This window comes from Myotis davidii, unplaced genomic scaffold (assembly GCF_000327345.1).
Source record: "Myotis davidii unplaced genomic scaffold, ASM32734v1 scaffold108, whole genome shotgun sequence".
In the NCBI taxonomy this organism is placed as follows: domain Eukaryota; kingdom Metazoa; phylum Chordata; class Mammalia; order Chiroptera; family Vespertilionidae; genus Myotis; species Myotis davidii.
Window position 1 is genome coordinate 2,121,367 of NW_006299260.1, and position 14,468 is coordinate 2,135,834.

The 14,468-nt window shown below is 36.8% G+C and overlaps 1 protein-coding gene across 4 annotated transcripts in view; it reads right to left on the reverse strand.

Moving 5' to 3' along the window:
* ATP2B1 (ATPase, Ca++ transporting, plasma membrane 1) overlaps window positions 1-8,853 on the reverse strand; it is a 63,118-nt gene extending 54,265 nt beyond the window's left edge. For 3 of the 4 annotated variants that reach the window (XM_006774746.2, XM_006774745.2, XM_006774748.2), the window contains exon 1: window positions 8,409-8,852. In XM_006774746.2, the coding sequence (XP_006774809.1) occupies window positions 8,409-8,616 (208 nt within the window). In that variant the 5' untranslated portion in view covers window positions 8,617-8,852. Of the gene's footprint in view, window positions 1-8,408 lie in introns of all 4 variants that reach the window. The other variant, XM_006774747.2, reaches the window with a different exon arrangement.
* Window positions 8,854-14,468: the final 5,615 nt, after the last annotated feature.

The window sequence follows — 14,468 nt, forward strand, 5'->3', positions numbered from 1 at the left end:
CACTAATTACATATACAACACAGGTAGTTTTAAATAACACCACTGTAACTATAAAAATAATTCATCAAAAATTTACATTGGTTATAACAAGGGGCAATATTTTATGTTAATGCTGAAAAGAACAACCATAGAGCTAAAGACAGCTTAACAATTTGCGCTAGAGGGAATCTGCCCTAAAGCAGCTGGTCTTCAAGGTTATTATAATTCTTCTATCACCACTCATACAAGCACACACCTGGGCCACTATACCAATCAAGTGGTCTGGTTCAGGAATTAGAAGACCTACGTTCCAGTCCATCTACTGAAATCCTGTGCAAGTCACTTAACTTCCTTGGGGGTGGAGAGAGGGCATTCGCATTTGTTAGTATAACAAGGTTATTTTGAAGAACCAAAGGAAAAGGTACACAGTATATGTATCATAAATGATCGGGTAAAATAGTTAAGAAAAGGGGAAGTTACAACATGAACACTACAGATTTACTCTAAGGGCAATGGAAATCACAAGAGCAGAAGAAAAAGGCCAGTTGAGAGGCTGTTGGGTACAAAGTAAGAGATGATGGTGCACCTGGGTTTTAGAGGTGGGGCAAACTGACTAGATCTACCAGGTGTCTTGCAAGAAGATCAGATAAAACTTGCTGAAGGATAGGGTACGGATGAGAGAAAGAATAAAGACGTCAGCTAGATTTATTTTTTGGGTGGTCCATGCATTTAGGTGGATAGATGGTAGAGACATTTACCAAGAAAGAGCAGGCTTGGGAAATTGCAGAATTGGGTGGAAATAGGGAGGTAGGAGTTAATGGTTCTGTTTTACAGGTTTACACATGAGATGCCCATTAAACACAAAAGCGAAAAAGTCTAGAAGACAGCTGGCTATCTGTATTCGGAACTCAGGGAGAGATCTGAGTCAAAGTCATCAATATACAGATGATTCTGGGGCCACGGGCCCAGTAAGAGCTTCTGGAAAGCTAGACGAAGTAGTAGATAAGAAGAGAGCAGGGCTGAGGCAAGAAATAGTAAAAGAAGCTAAAAACAACTAAGAAGAAAGAGAAGGGTGGGGAAGGGTATGCGACTCATAAACAGGTTCATGCAATAGTAGGAAAGTCTAGGAAAGAAGAGTATTTTAAAAGTAGAAGATAATATAGCTGATTGCATCAATGGTGTTGCAAAGGTTGAGTAAGATGAAGGTAGAGAACAGACAACTGGCTTTCACTAGACAGAGAGACTGGTGACTTTGATAAGGAATATTCCAGTGGAGTGGTATGTAAAGAAAGTCTGATAAGAATGAACTGAACAGAGGATGAAAATGAGTAAGTGGAAACAATGAGTATCGATAACTTTTTTCCAGGAGTATGATGCAATGGGGAGAAATAAAGCAGTGAAGGTGAATTAAACTGGGTAAATACAACCCCATTCTGCTTTTTAAAAGATGAGTGATAGATATTAGGCAAGTTATTTACCATGGAAATAATAACGTAGAGACACTGATGATACAGGAGACACAGCCTCGTGCTCAAGTAAAGCCTTTAAAAAAGCAAGAGGGAACATGATCCAGGGCATGGGTGTTAGTCTAGTATAGGTGGAGGAAGAGGCTGCTACTGTGAGGAGAGAGAAAGCAAACTTTGTGGGGAAAAGATTTAGCTAAGCTGGTGGAACTGGTAATGAGACCTACCTGGTCTGAGTTATAAAACTAGAGTAGATATAATATAAAATCGTTTAGGACCACTTATGAATAAACATAGTGAGAAATCCTCTGCCTGGTCCTGCTGGCTCAGTTGGTTGTGGTGTTAGTGGCAATGAGGCCAACGGCAGGCACTGCATTGATCTCCTTATGGCCCAGTTCGTTTCACAAACAAGTAACAACATCAAAAGCAGCCTCAGAATTACACACTTTTCGGTTCTGGATTCACCATGTGGGAAGTATAAACAAAAAGCCTGTATGTATTCTATAAATAGATAATGGCTTAAGAATATTGTTATATATTTGAAAAGGACATAATATGGAATAAAATGCAAATTGTATCAACAGGGTAATGTTTTACAAGAAAATGTAGCATCCCAACTGCTGAGACTAATAAAAACATGTCTCAATTTAGGCAATGAAGAGGGGAGACTACTGGAATTTAGTAAGCAGGGAGGCTGAACTGAAAATCATGGCTAATACACAGTACACACTATAAGTCTTATCAAATTCTGTACTTGAAATTAGGTCCTATTTGGATGTGTGCATGTGTCTGTGTGTGGTGTGACAGTGATGGTGGCAGCAGCTGCTCTGACTTCTCTAAGTGAGGGCCACAGGAAGACAATATAGACCTAGAGAGCACGCAACAATATTTTTTAATGTTCCTTCTTCTTGGGAAACAAACTATTACTCCTATCATATCACCAATTTCAAAAGACAAGGAGACCCACTCAAAATTTCAGAATTACTGGTCTAATGTCAAACTTCCACACCTGTTTCCAAATGCTGACCTACTGCAAGCCAGGCACTGTGATAGGCACTAAGCACAGGGAAATGAGTCAGACAGGACGTCTTTCTCGAGCACCTGCCCTCAAGAAACTCAGTTTTGTAGGGCAGACTGACGAGCAACCAGTTAATCACAACTCAGTGTGTTGAATGTTAGGATGAAGTGCTGAGGATGTTTTAGGAGCACACAAAGGGAACTGGAATCCAAAATTTAGGAGGTGGGGGTGAGTAAGGGAATTCCAAGATACCTAACCTGAAATCTTAAGAATAATTTAGAGATAAGCAGTTGTAGGAAGGATGAGGTAATGTGTTGTAGGTGAAGAGATTAGTACAGTAATAATATGTATGAGACCCAGAAACAAGAGTGACCTTGGCACAACAGTAGTTAAGAAAATTGAAGACTTCTCTATGCCCAAACACCGAGGAGCAGAGAAGACAGAGTTGGAAAGAAGAGGTAAGGTTAGAGAGGTAAGTAGGAGTAGATCCCACAGAGGTTTGCTAACCGAAGTGAGAAGTTTGAATTTCATTCTAAGGGCAATGTGAAATCACGGCCAGCTGTAAGCAGGGAAGTGAAAAGCAGCATGAAGGAGACAGAAAAGACACCAGTTAATGCTGTTACCTGAGTCACCACAAGAGAAGACTGTGGCCTCAAACAGGGTAGTGGGGATTCAGAGAAGCAGACACCCTTGAGTGAAGACTTAGGACTTAGAATTTTCAAGTCTTGTTGACAGAAGTAAGAGTGGGTGAAAGATTCCTGTCAAGGTCAAGAGGCCACCTCACAAGATGGATAACAGCCTCACTGGAAAGGGGAAAAAGAGAAGGATGCTTTCAGAAGGGAAAGGTTGAGAAAGTAAAGATTTCCAAAATGAATCAAGCTTTTAGCCTCAAAGCTCGGGTGAAAAACTTAGATGATGGCTACAGATGTGGGAATCAGCAGCAGATGACATGTGAAGTCTTAGGAGTGGATGACATCACCCAGGGAGAGGGTGTAGGTGAAAAGAAATGTGTGTAGATGAACAGAACCCAAGTCCCTGTCAATGTCTAAAGAAAAGCATAGGAGCTGATGAGACTTGCCCAGATAGGAAGAAAGAAAACCCTAAGAATATAATGCTATGAAAGCCAGGACAGAATATTTTGAGAAGGAAATCGGTCCATTATACTTAGAAAACAAAACTTTAAAAAACCCCTAAAACTATGCTGTTTCAGACTCTTCAGGTACAATTTTATAAAATAATATGTATGCTACAAAGTTAGAGGAGTAGTCAGTGTTATAACTATTTTCAAGAGATTCATAAGCAATGAAAACTAGTGACCAGAGCAGGTATTAAATGTATAATTCTCTATTTCTATTACAGCAGCAATAAATTTCTAGGACAAGGTCATGCAGAATCATCAACATAAAAACCCTTGTTAGTAACTCTATACACATATGAAAGCACTGTGGCTGGCATACCAGAGCCATGCAAATGCTTCCTGAATGCCTGCAAGGCTGTGCCAATCTGTATAACCAAGTACAGACATCAGAGCATTCTTGTAGCAGCCAATAGGTCAATAATGACTTATTCTGGGCAAAGGGATGATTTTTTTGAGAGTTCCAATAGATTTTCACGGGTGAATGTTAGTTTTATTGTATTACAACATGAAGATGTGGTCAAACACCAATACTAACAGCCTAACTTCTATGAGTGCAAAGATAAACCACTATTTGAAACATTATGGAAACATTAGTTAGCAAGGTACAACTGCTGTTGACACTACTCTGCTTCCTACCACATACCTCTGTTTCTTTCTACCATACAACTGAATGATAAAATGATACCAGGGCCAGAGATATGCATTCTAGAAATCTTATCATTTGAGAGTCTAGTCTATCATTCAATATAAAATATAATATGGATAACAGGAACACATTAAAATGGAAAAGATACCAAAAGCTAGTGTAAAATTAAAAGGATCAAGAAATATGATTTAGAATAGGAATAAGAAAGTAATGTCAGAAAACAATAAAGAGACAAAACAAAAACTGTAATGGTAACTTCATGCATTTAGAATGTTATTAGCGAGTTATTTTGGCATAAAAGTACACCCTTGGATTCTGAGGACAAAATAAGTGCCTACTCTCATAGAAAAAACTAAAAATATGAAGTTACAAGTCTCAATTCCTGTGAACCTTGAAATGTATAGTTCTAATTCTTTTAAGAATAAAGATGGCTAATCAGAAGCACTGCGAAGTTTTTAATTTGAAAATCACATCTGGTTCAAAACACTTCCTATTGTTCAGGATGCATTCAGTAGGCTTCAAATCAAATCAAGTTAAAGGACTACTCTCCTAGAAAATGAGCAACAAATAGCATGCCAAATGACGGAGCACACAAATACAACTTCCTGAATAGGGCGTCTGTATTTTAAAGACTGACTGATAAACAGAAACTTATTTTTTCCCATCATGTAATTCCTGCCACCAGAAAGTACTTGCTGAGCCCAGACAGTGTAGCTCAGTGGTTGAGCATCGACCCATGAACCAGGAGGTCATCGTTCGATTCCTGGTTAGGGCACATGCCCAGGCTGTGGGCTTGATCCCTAGTAGGGGGCGTGAAGGAGGCAGCTGATCAATGATTCTCTCTCATCATTGATGTTTCTATCTCTCCTTTCCTCTCTCTGAAATCAATAAAATCATATTTAAAAAATAAGAAAAAGAAGATACTTGTTGAGAGGAAAGAACACAGGTACCTCTTTCTCAATATTCTTAACTCTTTCATAAGGTGTATGAGCTGAACTTTTATAACAGAGAATACACCAGAACAGTTAAAAGCATGCTCCCTGTAGCTTGAATCCCTGCTCTGGTCGTATGAAATGTGAGACTTTAGATAAAGTCATGTAACCTTTTGGTGTTGTGGGTTCTTTGGCTGAAAAAAATGAGTTAATATTTGTAAGTGCTAACAACCAATCTGGCACAAAAAGCGTTATGTGTTATATGTCATTTTTGTTATGGTTTTTAAGAAATGTCTTAAGTTGCTCTTCCAGACTTTCTAGCAATCTAATATTGACAACTTCAATATATCTGGTTTTCCTTCTCCACTCATTTTTCTCTAAAGTACATATCACTATCACACTGCACATTTCATTTAGTTGTCTTGTGATTTTGTCTCCCCCATGCAAAAATAAGATGGGAATTTTTGTTTTATTAATGAATGTGTGCTCAGAGCCTAAAAAAAGTACCTGCCACATAACATACCTTATAAATACAATATTCCAGCAATTCTGAGATGCACATATTCTTACAATTTATTAATACCTCTGAAATTAGGATGTAATTTAATTATACTCTTAAATTATCTTACAATTAAAACTGCCAACACTAAATTTTTTTAGAGATATATAAAATATATGACAATTAACAACCTAGATTTGATGAAAGAATGTGTCAAGAAACAAATTAATGAATGAAAAAACTAAAGGGAAAGTAAACTTTAGTTTTACCTAATCAAAATTCACGTACTTCGAAAAATTGTTTTATTTTTTTCTAGTACCTGTGTCTAGACTAGACCATTTCCTTGGATAGATAAATTTCTAGCAGATTATCCCTGATGATTCATTTATTACCATTTGCTTAGTTGATCAGTGATGAAATGTTCATTAGCTTTCTGAGTGAAATATGTCCAAATTAAACTAAAACTATTACTTTGGAAATAATACTCTTGTCAAGATTGCTGCTGTTCTAATTCTTATAAATGTAAATACAAATGTAATGCATAAAATGGGCTTTTTCACATTCTCTAAACAGTATTTAAATGGACAAGCTATATATAAGCAGTGAAGACAACAGTTCACACAAACTTTAACAAATATTAAATTCCCAATACTAGGAAGATGAGCAAGAATTTTCTAAGAATGAAAGAAGAAAAAATATTGCACACATTTATTTAAGAGCATAAAGCAGTAACAATGCACACGAAATTTTGAGGGTTAAGTGGCAATATCCAGAGATTATTTGCAGCTTCCAAAATGTTGTCAAAGGGGTACTAAACCACCCCCTACCCAAATTTAAAAAATGTACTAGATGCAACATTTTCAGTTAACTTAATAAACTTCACTAATTACATCAAAATCGATGTAAGAAGCACTGCAAAAAATAATAGCACAAAAGAAACCCAAGTGCAAACTAATGAAAATCATGTCTGAGAACACATCATGGAAGAGTAGTTAGTTATTAGAAGATGGGATTTTAATTAATAGCAGAGGAATACAGACATGCTTGGGGGAACAGCAGTTAAATACAGATTTGAAACTGATTTTCGATTATCATTTTTGTGAACATATATTGAGGGCTTTTAAAAACTGCTAATGCCTCCTATTAATTTGGTGATTATGAAACATCCAACAATTAGGTTTTAGATTAAATGTAATTAAAGTATATATGGTTGACTTAATGAATAAAAACAGTGTATTAATGTGCAAATCCCTAAGGTGATCTAAAGTTAGCTAACATTTCAAAATAGATTTGCATAATGAATTCCAAATTTTGTCAAATTACTATCTGTTAATATCTATGGTTCTGTTCTTGATACTCTGAATTTATATGAACAACAAGAATCCCAGCTACCCTAAGATGCTACAGTATACTGAAGAAATAACTAAGAAGAGTTCATGTTTCTAGTGGTTCTGTCTTGAGGATAAGATCCAGAAAATCTGAAAGTTAACTGGTCTTGCAGAAAAAAGAACATACTCCAAGTGATGCAGAAAGTCTTTTTAGGATATGTGTGAATACTGATACTGTCTTCCTCAAGATTATGCTACCTCAGAGAAATCAAAGTAACTACCCACCACTGAAACCATGAGAAATTCACATAAATTATATAAACATTAAAAAAATAATTTTAATAATCTTTAACAATTTTAGAAATAACTTTTTGCTATTAATTTAAATTTTATCACAAGTAGTAGCATGGCATAAGATATTTTAGGAAGAAAACATTAAGAAAAAGACTTCTGCATAATTTCTCTAGAATTGGCTTGCAATAAAATATATACTAATATACTTTAAGTTTAAGCACTAATAATTTCCCATCCTTACTAAAATATAGTCACCACCAAACATTCATCTTCATGTATTCTCCCCCATCTTTTGCAACTTGAAACTACCTGACATTAATTTTATGTTCAACATGATCAATGTATAGAACACCATCCTCCTCAAACCATTTCAAAGACTATAATACTGTCTTCATGATTAAAAGATTTCCATCTTGGAAATATATCAAGTGAAAATTAAAATCTTTTGGGAAACATTTTCCTCCTAAAAAATTATACTTGTAATGGAAATCATGATTTTTCCTTTTTTGATTTCCCTAAAGAAACTTACTATAAGTCAAAATTAATGAAACCAAAGGCTTCTGTGAGCATAGAGAAATGAAACATATTTCCAAGATTGTTTAATATTTTTAATCAAAGGAAACACCTGCCCTGTCAAAAATTACCATGTACTCTCCATTTGCTTTAATACCATCTGAACTAATTATTCAAGTTTAGGTTAAAAACAAACTCGGTCAGGTATTAGCAGTGACAACTACTTTAGGTCATCTGGCAAAATGAGAATAGTGAGCAGGGCTTATTTCCACTGAATGCCCTGAGGGTTTACCGAGCCTGGTTCCATATATTAGCTCAAGGAGATAGACAATCTAGCTGTCATACACAAGCAACAATAGTCTGTACAACAGTACAAAATATTTCCTCTAGTCAACCAAAAATATATTAAGTAATTTACATTATTTCTTGATTTAAAATTATTTAAATGCACCAATCTAACAGTTAACCTACCTTTAATGTCACTGAAATTATGGTATAAGCATTACAAAAGCCAAGACAATATAAACATGTTCATTAATGAGCCAAGTAAACAGTACTCTCCAGACAAAGAACTAAAATCAAATGCAATAAAACTCACCTTCATTGGGAGATGTTTTCAACCTGGTGCAAATTCCATAGACATCTCCATAGCTTTCCTGTATTTTTCGTAAAGCATCGGTAGACCTGAGATCCATGAGAACCCGCAGTTCTGCGAGCGTAATTCCAAAGTCTCCATCATGATTAGCTTCCTTCAAAGAGTTTTTAACTCCACTATATAAAACAGAGTTGTTTGCCATGTCGCCCATCACAAGTATAATTTTTTAGAAGGAAAATGTTTCCCAAAAGATTTTAATTTTCACTTGATATATTTCCAAGATGGAAATCTTTTAAATATGAAAATCGTTCTTAAACCAAACACTCATTGTATGACTTTGTAAAGCAGCATCAGCATTTCCCAGAGAAGTATCTTGACCTTTGGCCCATGACTAGTTTCTTCACATCAATCATGAGATGTACACATCTGTAAGAAGAAAATACAAGTTACTAAAATCCATCTCAGAATATTGTGCATGTAAGCAAATGTCATTAGGTAAGCTAATTAAAAGTCTATCATTTAATTACTAGAGGCCCAGTGCATAAAATTCATGCATGGGGGAGGGGGCGGGGAGTCTCCTCACCCTCTCCAATCCGGGACCCCTCAGGGGACATCCCTCTCACAATCCTGGACCGCTGGCTCCTAATTGCTCACCTGCCTGTCGGCTTGGTTGCCCCTAACTGGCCCCCGTCTCCAGCCTGGTTGCCTCTCACTGGCCCCCCGGCTGGCCTGGTCGCCCCATGCAGCCTGCTGTTCGGTAGTTTGGTCGTCCCTCACTGCCCCCTCCGCCAGCCTGTTCGCTCCACGCAGACTGCTGTTCAGTCATCTGTCCGGTTGTTTCAATGGTGACCACCCCTGGCTTTTTATATATTAGGACAAAATTATTTTTAGCTGTAATCTCATGCCTTTAAAATACTTGGCATGCTAAAAGATCAAAGTATAACTTCTAAATAACACTGTGTATCACATGACTAAATACAACTGCATTTCACGTGACTGGTGTTTCATTCAGTAGTACTGTTATTAACAGTTATCATTAATACATTCAAAGCACAATTGCTAGTTGTTTTAAATTCACTCTTATTTTAATCATCACAATTTAATCCCACCAGGTTTTATTACTCATTACTCTTTTAAGAAGAGTGAGCTTCAAAGAAAGAGGAATTTCCGCACAGCTAACAAATGCCTGAAATGGATGAGCTTGGGATATCTCTAAGTCCATTTTCTTACCAATACACAGACCGATCTCTCCAAAATTTGCCCTGAAAGGGCAAAAAGCACAATGAACCCTCTAATATGCTTTCCTGCAATTCTCCTTGGCCAATCTGTGACACCACCATCTTTTGGCTTCCTAAAATTGTCTCCCACCATGATTTTTGTCACATGTAACTACCTCCAGTCTTCCTTTGACCAAGCATCTAAAGAAAGTCTCAATTCCTTAGTTACTCTTTACTGTTACTTTCTTTGTTGGCCCTTAGTATTATATGAAATTATCTTGTTTATTTATTGTTGTAGTTGTTTTTTGTTTTGTTTTGTTTTCTTCTTCCATCTAAAGTCTTAGCTCTGAAGGCAGGGTTTGTCTGTTACTACTTTATCCTGAGAACCTAGAACTGTGCCAGGCACATGGCAGACATTCAGTATTTGAGGAAAGAATGGATGCATTAATTGTCTTCAAAACACTTTCAAGTTCTCCTCTTACTTTAAACAACTTAAAGATGAGCTCTCAACCTTCTCTCTCCATCTGTGTTCTTTAAACAATCACTTAAAAGTTAACATGCCCAACAATAATTCACTTTATTCATACATTAGCGAGTCCCTCCCACCATTATCCTAATTACCTAGGGTTGAGATTTTAAATCATATTTGATTCAATCCACTCCAGATTCATTCAGTCACTGAGTTTGGTTAACCCTTCCTTTGTCCCTCTTCTGTCCCTCTACACAAATTATAATCATTATCCCTCAGGTTCTCTCTCCTTCTAATATCTTCTATACCCAATTCCTTTTGCATTCTGCTTTACATTTTGTTTTTTAAGTAGACATCAACCCATAGGATGAAAATACAGTCCTATTGCTCATGCCTATTTGGCATTCAGCCTTAGCTCTATTTTAACCTATTCAACCTCATATCCCGTTAAATACATCTCATTAGGAACTAGAAAATATTACTGGCAAATGCAATTAATTTTCATCTGTTGTTATGGGGATATTTGCAAATCATGGTATCCATCAAAGTCACCTAGAGAGCTTATCAAAATACAGATCGCTGGGCCCCACACCTCCAGAGTTTTAGTTTCAGAAGGACTAGGACAGGCTCCATAATTTGCTTTTCTAACAAATTCTCAGGTGATACAGACACTATTAGTCCAGGAAGCACACTGTGAAAACCGCTGGACTGGAGATTGGGCTAAAAACTTTGAATTCATACCAGCTGGATGAGGATGGTTGATGAAACACTGCCTGCCTTGGGTTTAATTTGCAAGCATATGATAGTTATGGATTCTGTAAGACATTTTCCTTCGTTGGCTGCTTCCTACCATTTCATAAGCCCTTATCCTTGCCCAATTATTACCAATTTTACTCATCTCCTAGGCAAAATGGGTTTCTTCCTACTCACACATCAATTATTATAATAACCCAATTTCAAAAACTGGAGAGGGTGGTTATTTGATAATCTTCGTGAGTTTTTACACCCAAAATTTGTTGGCATCTGAACATCACACCAACCCTACATTAAACTTATTATTTATTTAGAGATAAAATAATTAAGATTCATAAACTTGTGTGTTGAGGGCATGTATGTAATCACTCCTCTGGTTTCCACAAAGAGGAAATGTCCTCAACATTTTCTGGCCTGGGACTCCACCAATTACCACTGCGGTAACATGAGCTGCCTACCTAGAGATTTTCAGAGAGCAACTTGACATATGTAACTTCTTTCTCTCTCAGCCTCCTTTTGGGAACCAGATGTCTGCAGGACTCATGCATTCTGGTCTGAGTTATTAAGGGGAGATTTAAAAACCTATTGTTCCAAGTGCCTGGGTTGGGGATGAATAACTGTTTAGATCTGGGTTCAATATTAGAGCCTCACTGTTGCCACACAAAAACGAAGTCCTTCATTTCAGCTTTTGTCAGTAACAAAACTAATCTTTTTATTCCAATGTGTCAATCTTCATCTTTTCTCTTGACAGAATTCAAGCAGGAGAAAAGGGTGTTATTTATTGGGTGCCTTTAACTTTCTCAACAATAAGGATAAATTTCTCAATATAACAGAGCTAATACTTAAGAGAGCTAGGATCTGAATCTCTAGTTATACCTCAAAAGCTATGTATGCCCCTTCCACTATACTGTCTCCACTTTAAGTCTTCACATTTATTAGGTTGAAATGGAAGTTTTTGTTGGTCAAAAAACAGTCAAATAATGCCAAATGTGTCCATTTATATAATAAAATCAGAATTTAATAGACATTATAAGTAGTTATTTGCCACCTCAGCATTATCCTCCCTCCCCCATTTTTCAGCAGTAGCCCCATTTCTTGTTTAGAGATCTGCCATTCCCAGCTCTCTCACATCCAGACATCTCCTGGTTCAAAAATGAGGATGTGACCCACAGGGCCATTAAGTGGCAACGAGAGCTCTGCTGTGACTCTAGGGGAGACTTGTTTCTTCTTACTGAAGCTAAATCTGAGAAGTAAAAGGTCTCTGCAACGGGAGGAGCTACAGGGGATGAAAGGGCTGAAATGTGCCTATCAGTGCTGGTTCACTTGAGCCCTTGGAAAATCAATGCCTAAAGTCTGTCCTATCCCTGATCTTTTTAAAGTAATTTGTCCTTTTTGGAGATGGGTTTTCTATCATTTTCTAACCCAAAGAGCTTTAATAATTACCTGATTACCACTGTTTAAAGAAAGGGACGCCCTAAATGGCTTGGCTCAGTGGATAGGGCGTGGGGGGGTGTGCAGAAGGCAGCTGATGGATGTTTCTCTCATCAGTGTTTCTAACTCTCTATCCATCTCCTTTCCTCTCTGTTAAAAAATCAATAAAATATATTTTTTAAAAAGAGAAATCCAGGAAAAGCACCAAATGCAAATGAGCCACTTTCCAAAAGTGGCTATTTAAATTACAAATTACCTACCAATTATATATCAGGGTGTAGTCTATTTCTAGATTGTCTATAGCCTCTTCCATCCTCTATTTTCCTCTCTACCTACTCTTCATTCTTCCATTCACCTAAGTAGTGGACTCACAAAAATGCTAAGGACAACAAAAAAGTTTGGCCTTTTACTTGTTAGCTACACTATCTTTTTCTCTTCTCTTTGTTTAAAAATGAAAGATTCTGATATCCCATTTGAAAAGTTTAAGAAGAAATGTTATGTAGCCAAGGCCCCAAAAGAGGGGGATTTTATAGAAAACACACAACTACTTTTCATAGCCCTCTTGGACTACATACCTCATCCCAGAATCCCTAGATGACATCTGTGACCAAACCACTGTTGGCAGTCTTGAGGGATGATGGTAAGAAACAGAGGTGATTTAAGACTAGAGTTAGTCAAAAATAGTTACAATCTTCAAAAAGGAAGAATAAGGTAGATTCCAGCTGACACATAAGCTTTACAGTGAATGGACAAGATCACAACAGAAGACAAAAGGATGATTGTGAGGTCCTAGTAATGAGGGGGGCTCACAAAAAAGCAACTTTGTCAAACAATACAATTTCAGTTTCCTCTTCAACTCAAAAGGTCACTTGACTTCTAGATCATTGACTGGATGTATGGACATTATCTAGACTCAGCAATGATACAACAACAAAATAACATCAGAAAAACTAAAATTAAGAAACAGTTAAAAATTATTAGAAACATGGAGCTCTAAAAATGATTAATACTACATAGTAATGAAATTCCTGCAGGCAAGGTAGGAAATATATGCTAATATAACTAAGGAACAACCTGGAAGGTGGTTTTTAAATGCACCAGTGGGTTCCTAATTCTTGACTGTTCTAACTTTAGTGACTTGAAAACAAAGAAGTTATACTTCTCCAATCTGTAGATGGCTTGAAGCTGGGTAAGTCAGCAAATATGTCAAATGAGAGAATTGGATCCAGAAAGAAAGGTGACAACAAGACGCTAAACTTAACTGGTTCAAAGTATGATTTCTCAATTTAACTCCAAACATATAAAAACGTAACTGTAGAACTATGACATATAAAAAACAAACAGTATATACTCAAAGACAAAGGTTCATTTTGCTCAAAGCTCAGTATACATTACCGCAGTGTTAATTAACAGGATGTAAGTGCTTTCCTCGCCCATCCCCAAAGCTGTTTTGGGCAGTAATGACAAGAGTCTAACAATTAACAAAGGAAGATAACAGACCTATTCTACTTTGCCTTGTACAAAGACACCTAATATGTTACAGGTTCATCTATAAAATACAAATACAATAACAGTAAATACACACCTCATTAAATGTGTTAATATATATATGTAAAACTATTTGAACTTAGCCTGGCACACAGTGAATGGTAAGTACATGTTATCTTTTTTTGTTTGTTATTTAAGAATGTTGGCGGATACATTCTATAGAGAATACCCCTCCCATAAGGGGGATTCCCCAGCCATTTCAGATGAGGAATGTTTACAGAAATACTTCTAAACCTAGAGGAAAAGAGAATCTTGATAGTCTAATATAAATGAATCTCTGCTATGCAGATAAAACATAGGGTGACTGAATGTATCAAAAAGACTAATGGCCCAGCCGGTATGGCTCAGTGGTTTAGCATCAACCTATGAACCAAGAGGTCACGGTTTGAATCCCAGTCAGGGCACATGCCCAGTTCTGGGCTCGATCCCCAGTGGAGGGCAAGCAGGAAGCACCAGATCAATTATTCTCACCATTGATGTTTCTATCTCTCTCAATATATTGATTTTAGAGACGAAGGGAGAGGAGAGAGGAAGAGACTAATTAATAAAGAAGAGACACCAACTTTTTTGCTTTTTAATATATACTTTTATTGATTTCAGAGAGGAAGGGAGAGAGAGAGAGAGAGAGAGAGAGAGAGAGAGAGA